We start from the raw sequence: 16615 nt of genomic DNA on the forward strand, positions 1-16615 counted from the left end.
TATTTTGCTATATAAAAATGAGCAGCATTTTGGACACTGAGATGCTTGTGTCTCTATAAAGAGGCATGACACCAGGACATACTCCTCCTTTTATGAAAAGAAACAAATGAAACCCAAGAGTTTATGAGCACATATGCAGAGTGAAGTGATTCTGGGGAACACCAGCAGTAAACACGGACACATGGCAGCAGCCATTTTGAAATCAGTCATTATAAAAATGTTAAGTACGGCAAATTTATTCCATCCTAGAGGCTAATGTGGCGTCACTTTACAAATGTTGCAATGGCAAATATTACAATCATAGTTACTGTAGAACATGAAATGGCACAAGGGTTCTGGTGGTTATAGGATTATTTCAGACCTATAACCACAGGAAACAAAACATAACTATTTAAAGATACCACAAAAAGTAGCCTTTATACAAAGATAAAGCTGAATTTAATGTGTGCACTTTTGCAGCAAGTCAACATTTTCTGCAAGGGTTTGTTCCCCAATCCCTGTAAGAAAGACAGTATTTTAGAAGCATGCTTTCCAATGTACAAAGACAAAACAGCAGGCCTACCCAAAGATATTTTCCTGACAAAGAACAAGTTACAGCACCACCACCACAAATTCTGTGTAAAATATAATGGCCAGGATTGGCCATTGAATTTTACTTTGAGAAGAGTGATGAGGCAATCTTTCTCCAGTCTTGAAGCCAGCAAACCAGCTGAGGAGATGCAGGGCAGGCCCTACGGTGCACACAACTTTGTGGGATAACACCTCAGCACCACTGGTGAGGTGATACTCCACAGCATCTGCACAGCCAGCCCTGCAAGACATAAAGAAATGCTATTGCTAAATGCTTGCTGGAATTTAACCAGCAACCTCCTGTATTTCTTCCTTCTGTACTATAAAGATAAAACGAAAGGGCATTCACAAGTTACTCAGACCACAGAATCCATGCCATTTCTGCAGTGAGTCTGCCCGCCCCATGATACCAGGAGGCCAGGACAGATCTAATCCTTCCTGCATTTGGACCATGATTTGTCAGATTCCTGCTGGATACAGATGTTGTCCATTCCAAGCTGCAGCACAGATGTATTTTTATTGTTTATGCCTGCATGCCACCTTATAGAGTTTAGGAGCTTACAAGGCCAAGGAGATAATGGGGACAATAAGGACACAATAGAAGGAAAAGGTGATAGTCCAGAGGAAGGAGAGAAGATGAACAAATGCTGTTACATTCCATAAAGCCATAGTATGACAAGGAATGAGGTTTGAGTGGATAAGTGGACACAGATCCCAAATGGTGGTATGACGTGCCCCAGGTGGGTTTCAAGGAAGTCTGAAGTAAAGGGAGAGAGAGAGAAAGCAAAATAAAACTTACATTCAGGGATGAACTCCACATGTATGGGGCAGCAAAGGAGAATGAAAGGATGTCTACTTGGTTTGGTAGAACATAGAAAAATTGAAGTAGAAAGGGAATTTGATCAAGGGGACACAAGGAAGGTTTAGAGAAGGAGACTAGATTAGCCATCTAAGAGACATAGGTGATTTCTGGTATTAGTTCCACTACTGGGTAAGAACAGAATCAGAATTCACCAGTGTATCATGAACAATGCCCATTAACAATGCAAGATATTTAATTTCATTTGGCCCCAGAAGGTCTAGCGTCAAATCATGGTCACTCATATGAACACACATACTACCCAGCTGCATTCCCTGTAACCTGCTTGCAAAATGGTTGTTTAAAAGTATGCTATGTTCTGAATACCATTTTTAGAACAGGGCTTACATCTGGGTAGGAATACCATCAAATCAGATCTACACTGGCTTGGAGTTTTATCTGTCTTTCACGTGGGAAACAGACAGGAAAAGAAAGTGTGTTTTCTTCTGATATACTATAATTTTACAATTCCAGGCACCACAGAGTTTAAAACATTGATACATTTGTAATATATTTACACATGCAAGAAATAGTGTTTTCCTTGCTGTAACAGAAGCAGTATATAATAATATATAATGATCATCATCATCCTAGCACTGCACAACTGGAAGGGACCCTTTGGATAATCCAGTCCAGCCTCTGTCAAGGAGGTACAGTGGGGAGTCAAACTCTCTACTTCTGGCTCTGTAGCCAGATGCCAAAACCACTATACACCATACCAATTGCATTGCTTGAAATCAGACCAAATTTGTTACTTTGTTCACTTACAGGCATTATTTACCCCCCAGGGGGCTTTTATCCAAACCCCAAGTGCAGTGTGCAGGGAGAGATATTTGTTGCAATCATGGGTGGACGGAGCAAAGAGCAAAACCTCACCTTTCCATGCACTGTGGTCCTAATAAAAATTAAATGCTACACACTTGTAGTGAAATAAGTAAATAAATAAGAAGGATGTGATTCCAAGTAACATGATTAATATTAGGTGCAGTTAGGCCTAGGATTTCTTCTGGAAGAATTCCTGTATCTGAAGAGCATTTCCCAAACTCAAACAATAAACAATTATTTAAAACATTGGACAATCATATTAGTTATATCATTGACCTCAGTTCACATGTGATACAACCACTTAAAAAGTACAGTGTGAAAATAAATCTATACATATGGAATTTGTTTTAAGTACTGTACACTAAAATAAAAATATGTACCATTTGATTCCTCTGTAGAAATCTTTCCAGGGATCTCTTGTCAACCAGAAAGGATAATGTTGATAAACCACAAATGAATATACAGTATATTCTTCTCTGTTTCTTTGTCATTACACTCTCATTTTAACCACATGTTCTTCAAAACTTGGCTTTTCAAAAGATGAGGCTTCATGGAAGCTCAAAGTTATTATTAATCTTCCAATAGTTACCCCAGTATGTATTTATAATGATTGTAAAGACCAGGGATCCAGTCACCCCTTCAGTATAAGGATTAGGAGATGATCTGGGTGTATTAACAAGACACAGAAGTTGCATATGTGTGAAGTAATGTGTTATTAGGAGGCAGTCTTGAGTGCCTGCGGCATGCTCGCTATTTATTTTAGAAATCCATTGTACTTTTGCCTTTAGAAGGGAAACTGGCAAACCTTTACACTAAGCATGATGTAAACAACATGGATACACATAAGGAAGATATAGTTTGGTTCTACAACCTCACTTATGTCATGAAAAATACTTTTAGCCATGTTTATCTGAAAAGATTACATATTGTCTGGGCTACAAAGCCCACCTGGGACATTTTGCTGCCTGTGGTGAAGAACACGATGGCACCTTTCCTCAGTTCGAGGTACAAATGCCGACTAACTGCCAAATGACGGTTTGTTACTGGAATTGCCAGAACATTCTCTGCCACACCTGAAGGCAACAGGCCTGTTTAGAGGGTAAGAGTAGGCTCTGCGACAGGTACAGTATAGTGTTTCCCTCTGAAATGCGGGAACGGTTGGGACTCTGAGAAGCTCAGAAACAAAGCTTGGGGACTCAGCAATAGCAGTTGCTCCATTCTGCCTAATGGCAGGGCTGGTCCTTCTGGGCTTTACCATTTTAGACTCCAGAGGTGAAACAGCTCACATAATTGAATAGGTCAATATGCTCCTATTGTTTACTACTAAAGCAACTAACAAGTAGAGAGGAAAGTCCATAACTCTTCTGTCTGTCCTCCTAGTTATTGACATGGAGACATTCAAGTATACACACTGAATGCGAAGTTGTTCAGCAATGAGAATCACTGTACCCTGCAAGAATAGTTTGTAATGGTACAGTCCAGACACAGGTTCCCATACAGCCTCTGTGATAACTAGGTTGCTGAGGCAAGAAGATTCCACAAGGTTTCTACGGCTTGTGCTAGGTCATTGTGTAAGATCACTCCTTTTCTTTTTCACCCCTTCAAGTACATTATTTCTTCATCCGGTAATTGTTCAGGTAACCCTGAAATGTGGGTTTTGATACAGGGAACACAGTATTTTATGGTTTCAAGATTCAGTGACCTCAGCATGTTCAGGATTCATTCCACTTGCTACCACTCTTCCCCACCACATAGCAGTCCACACCTTGAGGAGAAAATGCTCATGCATTTTCTTTGCTGCTGATAGTCCCTTGGCTAATGCCATTTTCAAAGTACTGACTGGAGGAATCTGTGCTCCTGCTGAGTACGGTGGAAGGGACCCTGGAAGAGTGGCGCTCCTGATTTCTCTCCTCAAAAGAGCAGCAGATCATGCGCTTCATAGTAGTTGACATCTCATCATCTTTTAAAGAATAAATGATTGGATTCATGACAGAGTTCAGCAGAGCCAGGAGAAGAAACCACCTCTTCACATTCTGAACCTCACATCGGGTGCAGTTCAAGCCATCCAGAAGCAGAATGACAAGACCAGGCGTCCAGCACACCACAAAGGCACCTGTGTGAGAGAGAATAACAAAATTCAAACAACAATCTCTTAATGTAGATTTTAAAAAGTTAACTCTGTCCAATCTGAAAATATTGGCTTAGATAACTGACAACGTCCTGCCCTGTGTCATATATGGCCTTAATTCTCTTCTTCTTTACACTGTGTGTTTAAGCAGCACACTCTCCTCCACCTGGGAGGCAGCTCTGTCATGGCCTGACAAAGGCTGACATAGTCTCAGAGGTGGAAGACAGTATATTTGTAACCTTATTTAATCCTGAGAATATTTTTTACCTTCCTCCTTCAAAACTCTTTAACCAACTTTGCAAAGCTACTTTTCACCCCTTCTGGTTATTTCAGTAATTTCTACAGACACATTTTATGGATTGGAATGCATTTATCGAGACTGCAGCTTACAATAAATACAAATCTTAAAGGTTGTTGTGGGTTTTTTGGGCTCTTTGGCCGTGTTCTGAAGGTTGTTCTTCCTAATGTTTCGCCAGTCTCTGTGGCTGGCATCTTCAGAGGACAGGAATAGCACTCTGTGTTCTGGTCTGTGCTACTCCTGTCCTCTGGAGATGCTGGCCACAGAGACTCGCAAATTCAGTGACCTGATCAGAACACGGCCAAAGAGCCCAAAAAACCCACAACAACCATTAGATCCCAGCCGTGAAAGCCTTCGCGACTACACAAATCTTAAACATAACCCTTAATTTAATTCAAATCAGAGTAAATAGTTCTCTGAGGAAATCACTAACTCTGGCTTGTTTGCTACAGGGTGCATCCTCCTGGTGCTCTGAAAACAAGTGCTAACAGTATTCACCCCCTGCACGGGGACTGCTAAGGCTGTCACTTGCCCAATCATACAAGACTGAAAGGGAAGAAATACCTTTCTTTCTCTTTCTTGCTCAAAATAGTGAAAAAGGGGCAGGGGGGTTATAAAGAAAAGAAGTAGAGGCACACACACACAAAGCAGCAGAAGGTACAAAATGTACAAGGGTGAGAGACGGTGGGCATCTGAGATTTTGGCCTACAGCTCCCACCAGCCTCAGGCAGCACAGTCAATTGTGAAGCATTATGGGATCCGATTTCCAAACAAATCTAGAGGGCTACAATCAACTACTCTCAGCATAAACATCAGATTGTCTTAATAGAGAGCATCTACTAGCATGTCAGGGCTTTCTTCTCTTCCCTCTACAACACCCAAAAACTCCTTTGAAGAATGCATTAGTTTTCTGGAACATGTGTTCAGAGCACACGATTGTGGGGTGTATGGAATTGTTTCAGACCTCTTGATGGAAACAATAATGGAACCACCTTTTTGGATTTTGGCCCAATACTTCTTGACACAGTGTAGGAAAGACTACATGGAAGAAAGGTTACATTGGTCAGAAGAATCTATTAGTCAGCACATGTAAGGAGCACTGCACTGCATTGCATTGCATCCTATCCTATCTTATCCTATCCCACTCTTCAATCCCACAGAGTTTCCAGAAAGGCTAATCAAAAAGATTTAAGCAACTAGGTAAAAAGAGCAACACACACAAAAAAAACCCCAAATATTTTCAAAACAGCAAAATTGTACCACCATGCCATCCCCAATGCCAACAGTGCCAGTTGGTCATTCTGTGGTTCTCAGGGGAAAACGGGGGGGGGGGGAGAGAAACTACTTACAACTAATATATGCTTAGCTGAAGCCATAATTACTGCCTAGTTTACAAAAATAGAAAAATTACAGCTCTGTATAAAAGGCTGGACAAGCTACGGAAGATACATAGAGGAAATGCTGCTTTTTCTTCCTCTCTCTCTCTCTCTTCCTTTAAGGCAAAGCTTGCATTTTTGGAACTTTGGGGGGCTTTTCCCTTCTCCCCTGAAATCTGCAAATTTTTAGCAAGCATGCCTGTGGCAACAACTTGTGGTGGTCTGGGTGGACTTTGTTTGGCCCAGATTTTAAAATAAAATGATTGAAGTATGTTTCTAGAATTTTCCAGATTAAAAATCAAATGAAGAAGAAGAAGAAGAAGAAGAAGAAGAAGAAGAAGAAGAAGAAGAAGAAGAAGAAGAAGACGACGACGACGACGACGACGAAAAAGTCCTGCAGGATCACAGTCTGGCCTTCTGTTCTTACAGCAGCCAACTAGTTCCCTATGGACACAGCTGGAAAGTCCCTTTAAGAAGAAAGGCAATAAGGATATGCTGAATCCTTCCAAAACTGAACAGGGGTGGAATGATACCCTGGGTCCTAGAGCATCCTAGCATTGCTTAGTTATGAATTGCTACAGCATGTCCTTATAGTCATTCTTCTTAGAAGTAATTCTACAGGCCTTGCCTGGAAAATACTTACAGGTAAGACACGAGTGCAACAGCCTGTTCATACTCCCCAGCAACTGACATACAAAATAAACTATCTCTGAAACTTGAAAAAATATAGGCATCATAATTATCTGCAGCCTCATCCTCTTTGAATGTGTCCAATCCTCTATTAAACCTGTCCAAGTTGGCAGTCACCACTACATTGTTAACCAATACCTAGCATTTCAACAACACCCACAGTGCCCTCAAGTTCAACTTATGACGGCTTTCTAAGCACAAACTGCTCCGCATACAGCATTTAGAAATGATTCACAAGTCACTCCTTCTTGAGGCACCCTGGGATTGTGAGACTAGCCCTAGGTCACACAGGGGGCAGGAGACATAACCCTAACAACCACACTTGCTCCACTTGATTTTTGCTAGACCCTCTCCCAGGAGGCATGGTAGGGATTTGAACTCATGGCCACTGCATTCCAACACACTGAGGTATACCAGCTATAGCAAAATATATATATCATTCGGTATAAAGTAGTCTGAACTGAACTGAACTGAATCCATGCAGCAGCAACCTCAATACAAATTCCCTTTTGGCAATATTGCTGTTTAGCTTTGGAAAAGCCTTTCGGTCACCTGTCTACAAAATAGGAACAAAAATCAGCCATTTGATCAAGGCTACACATAAAGTAGGGAGTCAAGAGATAAAAGGAACAACAGGTAAGTTTGGCCTTTGAGTTCAAAATGAAGCAGGGCAAACGCTAATAGAGTTTTGTCAAGAGAACAAGCTGGTCATCACAAACACTCTTTTCCAACAACACAAGAGGCGACTCTACACATGGACATCACCAAATGGGCAATACCGAAATCAGATTGATTATGTTCTCTGCAGCCAAAGATGGAGAAGCTCTCTACAGTCAGCAAAAACAAGACCTGTAGCTGATTGTGGCTCTGATCATCAGCTTCTTATAGCAAAACTCAAGCTTAAACTGAAGTAAGTAGGAAACACCACTGGGCTAATCAGGTATAATCTAAACCAAATCCCTTATGAATAAACAGTGGAACTGAAGAACAGATTTAAGGAACTAGATTTGGTGGACAGAGTGTTTGAAGAACTATGGATAGAGGCTCGTAACATTGTACAGGAGGCAGCAACAAAAACTAACCCAAAGAAAAGGAAATGGAAAACAGCAAAGTGGCTGTCCAACAAGGCCTTACAAATAGCAGACAAGAGAAGGGAAACAAAATGCAAAGGAGATAGGGAAAGTTACAGAAAATGGAATGCAGACTTCCAAAGAATAGCAAAGAGAGACAAGAGGGCCTTCTTAAATGAACAGTGAAAAGAAACAGAGGAAAAGAACAAAAAGGAAAAAAACAGAGATCTGTTAAAGAAAATTGGAGATATTAAAGGCACATTTTGTGCAAAGATGGACATGATAAAGGACGAAAATGGTAGGCACCTAACAGAAGCAGAAGACATCAGAAGAGGTGGCAAGAATACACAGAGGAATTATACCAGAAAGATCTAGATGTCCCAGACAACCCAGATAGTGACTGTGTGGACCACAGCAAACTATGGCAAGTCCTTAAAAAATGGGAGTGCCTGACCACCTTATCTATCTTCTGAGAAATTGATACGTGGGACAGGAAGCAACAGTTAGAACTGGATATGGAACAAATGCAAAAAATGGTATGAAACTCAACATCAAAAAAACTAAAATCATGGCCACTGGTCCCATCACCTCCTGACAAATAGAAAGGGAAAATATGGAGGCATTATTATTATTATTATTATTATTTATTTAATTTATACCCCGCCTATCTAGTCGGTGAGGACCACTCTAGGCGGCTAACAACAATAAAATACAGTAACAATATATATAAACAATTCTAATTAGTAAAAACACTACAATACATTACATAGAGTGCAAAACAGAAGAAGGAGGTCAAGAGGAAACTGCTCTGACCCTGACAAAACTGGTGCTCAATCTCACAAAACAAATCCAGACACACAAGCTGTACCTTAAATCTGTTGTCTTTTGGAATACAGTGGTGCCTCGCTTAACGATTTTAATTGGTTCCAAAAAAACACATTGCTATGGGAAAACATCGCTAAGCGAAACACGTTTTCCCATAGAGATGCATTGAAAACCGGATAATCCGTTAGAATAGGAACGGATTGTCGTCCTTAAGCGAAAATCGCCATAGGAAACATCGCTAAGCGATACAATAACAGTAACAGATTTTACTTTCTTGGGCTCCATGATCACTGCAGATAGTAACAGCAGCCACGAAATTAAAAGATGCCTGCTTCTTGGGAGGAAAGTGATTACAAACCTAGAAAGCGTCTTAAAAAGCAGAAACATCACCTTGCCGACAAAGGTCCACATAGTCAAAGCTATGGTTTTTCCAGTAGCAATGTATGGAAGCGAGAGTTGGACCATAAAGAAGGCTGACCACTGAAAAATTGATGCTTGAATTGTGGTGCTGGAGGAGACTCCTGAGAGTCCCCTGGACTGCAAGGAGATCAGACCTATCCATTCTGAAGGAAATCAACCCTGAGTGCTCCCTGGAAGGACAGATCCTGAAGCTGAGGCTCCAATACTTTGGCCATCTCATGAGAAGAGAAGACTCCCTGGAAAAGACCCTAATATTGGGAAAGTGTGAAGGCAGGAGGAGAAGGGGATGACAGAGGATGAGATGGTTGGGCAGTGTCATCCAAGCTACCAACATGAATTTGACCCAACTCCAGGAGGCAGTGGAAGACAGGGGGGCCTGGTGTGCTCTGGTCCATGAGGTCACGAAGAGTTGGACATGACTTAACGACTAAACCAGTGGTTCTTAACCTTTTTGAAAGAAACGTCCCCTTGAGCCATTGAGGGAGTTATTATTGCCCCCCTCCCTCAGGTGATGATATCTTACCTACCTACCTACCTACCTACCTACCTACCTACCTACCTACCTACCTACCTACCTACCTACCTACCTACCTACCTACCTACCTAGTCTCCCTCCCCACCAGGGTGTGAGGCAGCGCTTCACGGGGCAAGGATGAGGACCCAAGAGACCCTTTCCTTCCACCCGATCCACACTCAGTGCTCCCCTAAAGAGAAAGGTGAGACGTGGCAGGTAGAAAGAGCTGGATCATCTGGCGGCAGCAGCAGCACTGGATCTACTGCCAGCACTGCGGCTGCAGTCGCCTTCATAGGTTTGGCTCGCTCCAGCGCCCCCCTACCGCCCCCCTTCTGTTCTTTCGCCCCCACACCGCCCCTTTTCGTTCTACCGCCCCCCTGAAAAATGAAATCGCCCCCTGGGGGGCATTATTGCCCACGTTAAGAACCACTGGACTAAACAACAAACAACACGCATACCCCATACACTTGCATTCCTCATTGCATGTATACTGAATTTAGAGGCTGGCACCAAACAATCCAACATCTTTTCTGATCATTCAGAGGAACAAGCCGGATTTAGGCTGGGAAGATCCACCATAGACCAGGGTCTTATCTTACACCACCTGGCATCTAAATACTCTGCCCCTAAAGGTGGTGCTCTATATGCAGCCTTCATAGATTTCAAATCTGCTTTTGACCTCATACCAAGGGAACGCCTGTGGTCTAAATTTGAGTACACAAGTATCGATAAACGGCTTCTCTTGTTGATATGGCAACTTCATGAAAATACGCATTTGCGGGTTCTTTGTAACTCCGCGGGGATCTTATCCAACCAAGTCCCTGTGCTTGAGTGAGACTAGGATGCATACTAGCCCCCACCTCATTCAATTTCTGTATCAGTGGCTTAGTTGAAAATTTAAGTAACCCGAACTTTCATCAACCCAAACTTGCTTCTCACCCAATTTCAATCCTACTCTACGCTGATGATACCGTTTTACTGTCAACTACATGCATAGGATTTAGAAGACTTCTGAGATCCTTCTCCTCCTACTGTAATAAAGAACAACTAATAATTAACTATGCTAAAACAAAGATTATGGTGGTGAGTAGAAGGAGAATAAAGCATAAATGGTCTCTAAATGGACACCCTGTAGAGCAAGTAGCATGCTACAAATACCTTGGCATAATTTTTCATTCTTCTGGATCTTGGCTTACTCATGTAAACCACGTAGCAATAAGTGCCCAGAAAAATACTGGGGCACTAACAAAGTTTTTCCATACTGATGGGGGTAAACATGTACCATTGGCAATACAAATTTTTAAGGTCAGGATTATTTCACAAATGCTTTATGGCTCTCAACTATTCATTTTACACTAATCTATGACCTCTGGAGATTGTTCAGACCAAATTTGCGAGAGCCATTCTTGGAGTTCCACCTTGTACTTCCAATGTGGCTCTTCGCTTAGAGGTTGGGTTAATATCCATTAAAGCACGGGCAAAAGTACTTATGGTGAAATACTGGCTTAAACTGATTTTTTTCATTAGAAGGCTTAGCTCCACTGATCCTACTAGATTCTTTTCAGTCGGAATGGAAGAAGCATATAACACAAGAGATATCGAAAATTGGCTTATAGCAATAGGTCTCACGGATGCCATCAAAGCAGTGAAGTTAAGGGTATGGGACACTGAACTACAGGACCATATTGGCCAGTTAGGGAAATATAATTTTCTTAAGAAATCTGCTTTTATCAACTCCTCGTATTTAGCCAGCACTATGTCATCTAAAACCATAAGGGCTTTTACGCTAGCTAGGCTCAATGTATTTCCTTCTAAGCTTCTGGAGGGAAGATTTTGAGGTTTGCCTGCATCAGATTGTCTCTGCCCTTGTAATAGTGATAAAGTTGAATCAGTTCGTAATGTTCTCCCTTTCTGTACTTAGTATCAGGATCTTCCTATGGAGCTTTTATCACCTATTATCTATAAATCTCCCAGGAGATCAGAGGAGAATTATGTCCAGTTGCTACTCTCTGACAATACAGTGGTGCCTCGCATTATGACGTTAATTCGTTCCAGTGAAATTGCTGTAGAACGAAAACTTAATGCGCAAATAAAAAAAAACCACTGAAATGCATTAAAACCAATTTAATGCATTCCAATGGGCTAACAACTCACCATCCAGCAAAGATCCTCCATAGGGCGGCCATTTTCGGTGGCTGTTTTGCAAGGAATCCGTCTCAGAAAACAGCGGGGAGCTATTTTATTTACCCAGTGGCCATTTTGAAACCGCCGATCAGCTGTAGGAAAATCGTCGTTTTGTGAAGAATCAGTTCCCGAAGCAGGGAACCGATCATCGCAAAGCGAAATTCCCCTATTTAGACCATCGTTTTGCAATCGCAAAAAGATCGTCATAATGCGGTTTCGTCGTAATGTGGGGCAATCGTAAAGCGAGGCACAACTGTACCCCTTACATTACGAGACAAGTGGCCAAATTCTGTGCTGCAGCAATGGTTATTCGTAATCAGATGTTTGGGTAGGTGATTTTAGATCGGGGTCAGGGAACGTTTTTATCTTTTACCCCCTAAAAAATTATATACACAGACATTGCCCCCTTGATTGGAAAGGAAGGATCTTGGTCACGTTCATCTCGGTCACGCGCAGCCAGTTGAGCGCTGCCTCCACTCAGTCCTTGGCCCTGTGGGGACAGCTTCCTTTTTCCGCCAGCAGGCGGCTCCTGGCTGGCCATCTAAGAGCAGGAAGTGACTCGCCTGCTGGGGGCCACATCCTGCTATGGCACCGGCACCGGCGGCTGCTCGCTGGGGTGGCCGCATCAGGGCTCCCATAGGTCATACCGTCAATGCACTGTGACAGCTGCCACACAGAGGGCGAGAGGCTTCGAAGGTCTCCTCCAGGTTTGGGGACAGGGCGTGGGGCATCGTTGTCATCACAGCACTGGGAGTCTGAGCCTGGCTGGGGCCGACGTCATGGCTGCACCTGCCCCCCTCTGCCACCATCCACCTCTATGGGCACTGGAAGGAGAAGCTCTTCCTGGCTAGGGCATTCTGGCCACTTGCCCCGGCCTCGTCCTCCACCATGGCCAGCCCCACCGCAGCCACCTCGGCTACCATATGCCGCCGGCCAGCTGTTGCCGGCTGCCATTCGCCGTGGTTTGGTTGCAGCCAGGTCAGAGAAGGGGTGTGAAGGGGGCGATTGGGCAGTCGGGGGGCCCCCCCGGGCAGAAGAGGAAGAACAGGAGGGAAAGGGGTTAGGGTTGCATCCTCATTACCCCCAGGATTTTCATTTTTACCCCATTTGGGGCAATTTACCCGTTCCCTGACCACTGTTTTAGATGGATAATATAATGCTTTTAATATAACACTGGCTGAGGTTTTGTATTAAGGATACACATGATGTTATTAACTGGAAAGAAGGGGTTGTTTTATCATGTTTTAATGGAATTTTATTACCCTGACCGACTTTATGAAACTATATGTATCTATTTTATATTGATTTGGTTTTACTGGTCTTCCACTGTAATAAAGTATTCATTCATTTCTCATCATTGTATTAGAGTAGCTGATCTCAATTTTTGGTCCACCACATGTTTTGGGCTTCAGCTCCCAGAAGCCCCATCCATCATGGCCATTGGTCACATATTCTAGGGACTGACCTCTAAAACAATCGCAGAGTCAAGTTTGAGAAACTATGCTGTATTGGTTTTCTGAGTAGAGAGGAAAACACAATCTCTTGTAGAGTTTGGAATGCACTTCCGTAAAACAAAACTGCAGGCTGAATTCAGGTGGATTCTTGTGGTACAGGTACCCAGAGATGGCACAAGCACAATACAACCCATTACCAGTATATATTATACTGATTTAAAAGAACATGCGCAGTCACATTTGGCCTCCTGCACTCATTGTGTGTCAATGTTGCCCTCAATACGGTAGCATTCTGCTTTATTTTCCTCATACCCAAATTATTTGTCTCATTACTCTCTCAGAACCAAGATGGATGTAAGGCTTAGAGGAAGGCCAGGAATCAAAGGCTTGTGGTAACTAAGGATGGGAATTTTTGATTTCTTGCACTAAACCCCCTATAATTCTCCATTCTAAGAGTTCTACCCGACAGACAGACATTTAATATGGTTCATCTAGGTCGGAGAAAGGTCTCAGGTGGAAGGCGCAGAGGCTCAACAAGGCCCAGCTGTACCAAAGTTTCCTGTTCCTGCCCCACTGCTAGCTGGAAGCTTCCCATAAACAGGAAGCTTAGACAAAGCTAGGCCTAGATAAGCATCAGAAACTTGCAGCTGAGGCTTTTTCCTAGGTGAGTGACATTTAGGTGTCTGTCAGATGGAACTCTCAGAATGGAGAATTATGGGATTTCTAAACCAAGTTATCCAGAAACGTCCATCCCTGGTAGTGATAAGACCTGAGACATTCAAATCAAGTTAAAACAGCAGGAAGCTGTTGAGGAGAAAGCTGCTCTTTGGAAGAGCTGTAAGCAAAATGGTCATCTGAGTGACACTTTTAAAAGTGCCTTGCGAATGAGCTCCCCAGATGCAAAAATTAGTCCCTGCATACTAACATTTTTAAAAACCATATAAATAATTACAGTGGTGCCCCACTTGATGACGACCCTGTTAGACGACGAAATTACTTTATTATGACATTTTTGCGATCACTATAGCGATTGCGAAACGTTTCTATGGCCGATTTTCGGTTTACGTTCCCTGCTTCGGGAACTGATTTTTCGCTTGACGATTATCTTTACAGCTGATTGTCGGGTTTTCGAAATGGCCTCCCGCTGTTTTCCGGACCTATTTCCAGAAGACAGCGATCGAAAATGGCTTCCCCTATGGAGGATCTTCGCTGGACGATGAGATATTTCAACCATTGGAACACATTAACCGGTTTTTAATGTATTCCAATGGGTTTTTTTTACTTTTGCTTGATGATGATTTCGCTTTACACCAATTTTAACGGAACAGATTATCGTCGTCAAGCGGGGCACCACTGTACTCAAATCACTTGTACAATGTTAAACCAATGTAAGTTATACAACTGTTTTTGGTAGGTTTTTTTTAAGAAAGTAGCATTTCATCTCAAATACAGGCATGTCAGAGCAGACAGTAAAATAGGCTTCGGTTTGAATACATCAGGAAATGAAAAGTCATGTATTAGCTTGCCTGGAATGGCAAAACCCTTCCTTTCAAAAGCCTATTTTGCATTTTGCTTCAGGGTGCTTCTGCAGCAAGAACTGGCAACCCATAAAGCATCTAGAACATGAAGAGATTTCTTGCTGAATTAGACCAAAGATTCATCTAGTTCTGCCTTCCATTTCTAAGAACACCCAACCAGAGGTCTACAGAAGCTCACAGAACAAGACAGGTATGAGGGTCATGAAGATCACTCCATATTCGTCCTCAGCAACTTGCATTTCAAAGTCTGTACACTAAATTTCCCCTGAGCTAAGATGGTTCTGTAGAACTTTTTTTCCATGAAAATGTTTATTATTTCCTCTACTGAGAAATGTTCAAAGTTGAGTACTTGATTCTTATGCAGGCAAAATAGAGACACCCATGCACATAGGCAGTTGTCAGCAAGCTCAGGAAAACTCCAAGATTTGCAGAGAAATAACAAAACAAGAAAAAAATTATCTGCCCCCAACCTGCCAAGGATAAAAGCACCACGAAGACGAAGTATAATCAAAATACCTAGCTTCTACTGGTTGGGGGGCAGAAAACAGATGTATGTGTGAAATGAAGTACCCTTCAGCAGGCCATGTCTAATAGTCTGGAAGTCATAACAGAACCATTGTTTGGGGGTTGCTTGTTTGGGTGTGTTTTTTAAATTGTTACCTCCAGAATCTCACACTAGTTTATGGACACCATGGACCACTAGAAAGACAAATGAGTGGATGCCAGATCAAATTAAATCTGAACTCTCACTAGAAGCAAAAATGACTAAACTGATCATGAGAAGACAAGACCAACTGAAAAAGACAAACTCTAGCTCCTTGTTGTTTTAACAACAAAAATCATACTTCCAAAACACTTAACCAATTTTCTAAAACCAACCTTCCGTATATACTGGAATATTAAACTGACCTGCAAAGAGCAAATGGTGCCTCAGACAAAGAGAAATTTCAACACTCCTGCCTCTTGTTTCATTCAAGGAGAAGTGCTTTGAACATCAACACTTCCCCGCCCCCACCAGTTACTGTTCTGGGAAAACCCTTTTGTGGACTTCAGTGTGTTGTTCTCTCAGGCTGTAGTCCTGTGTCCAGCTTCCTTAGAGTTTGCCACAATAGAGTATTAACTTGCTGGGAGTGATTTATGAATAGATACATATAGGACTGCACTGAGTTTGTTGCCTTTAGAATTATTGTATTAAATTAGTTAGACTGATACTTCATGCTATTTTGTCCTGTGCTTATTCCTTGGTTCGTGAGTATGAATTTGAAATGACTGTAAACTGTTTTGCTTGGAAATATATACTACATCCATACTGACTGCTGTTCTGGTGACTTCATATTACTTGGCTGATATCCAGTAGTAACTCACAACTACAGTGAGGATTTGGTGAGTCAGCTCCTCCATAGGTTCCACTGATTCAAGTGAAATTATCCTAATTGAACTTGCTATTGGATTTCAGCCAATGTTTTATAATTATTGTTAGTTCAAGAGGTGAGCTGTGCTTGGAGGGACATTTTATTTTTTGGTGAGGTATTTTCTTCTAGGCTGACCTTTGTTCTCCCTGACTGCATGGTCTGAGGGGGCAGGGTTTTACCTTTAAATGAGTTTGAGCAGAAGCTTTAAGCTCTTTTCCTGAGGAGGAAGCTGGGGCAAGAGATGAGCTGTGCTTGTATTGACATTTTATTTTCTGGTGAGGTATTTTCTTCTAGGCTGACCTTCCCTGACCACATAGTCTGAGGGGATAAGGTTTTAGCTTTAAATTAGTTTGAGGAGAAGCAGGTTCTGTTTTTGACTCTAATCTAGTAAATAGGAAAGCCAAATAGCATTGCATACATCTGAGGGGCTGGCAAGTTTTAGGGGTAGGATC

The 16615-nt window shown here is 42.3% G+C and overlaps 1 protein-coding gene across 1 annotated transcript in view; it reads right to left on the minus strand.

Moving 5' to 3' along the window:
• Positions 1 to 220: 220 nt before the first annotated feature.
• The window catches only part of LPAR3 (lysophosphatidic acid receptor 3), a 39769-nt gene continuing 23374 nt past the window's right edge, over positions 221 to 16615 (minus strand). Inside the window, exon 3 of the mRNA XM_020795033.3 lies at positions 221 to 4367. Within this exon, the coding sequence (XP_020650692.1) occupies positions 4036 to 4367 (332 nt within the window). The 3' untranslated portion in view covers positions 221 to 4035. The remainder of the gene's footprint in view (positions 4368 to 16615) is intronic.

Source organism: Pogona vitticeps, chromosome 4 (assembly GCF_051106095.1).
Source record: "Pogona vitticeps strain Pit_001003342236 chromosome 4, PviZW2.1, whole genome shotgun sequence".
NCBI lineage: Eukaryota > Metazoa > Chordata > Lepidosauria > Squamata > Agamidae > Pogona > Pogona vitticeps.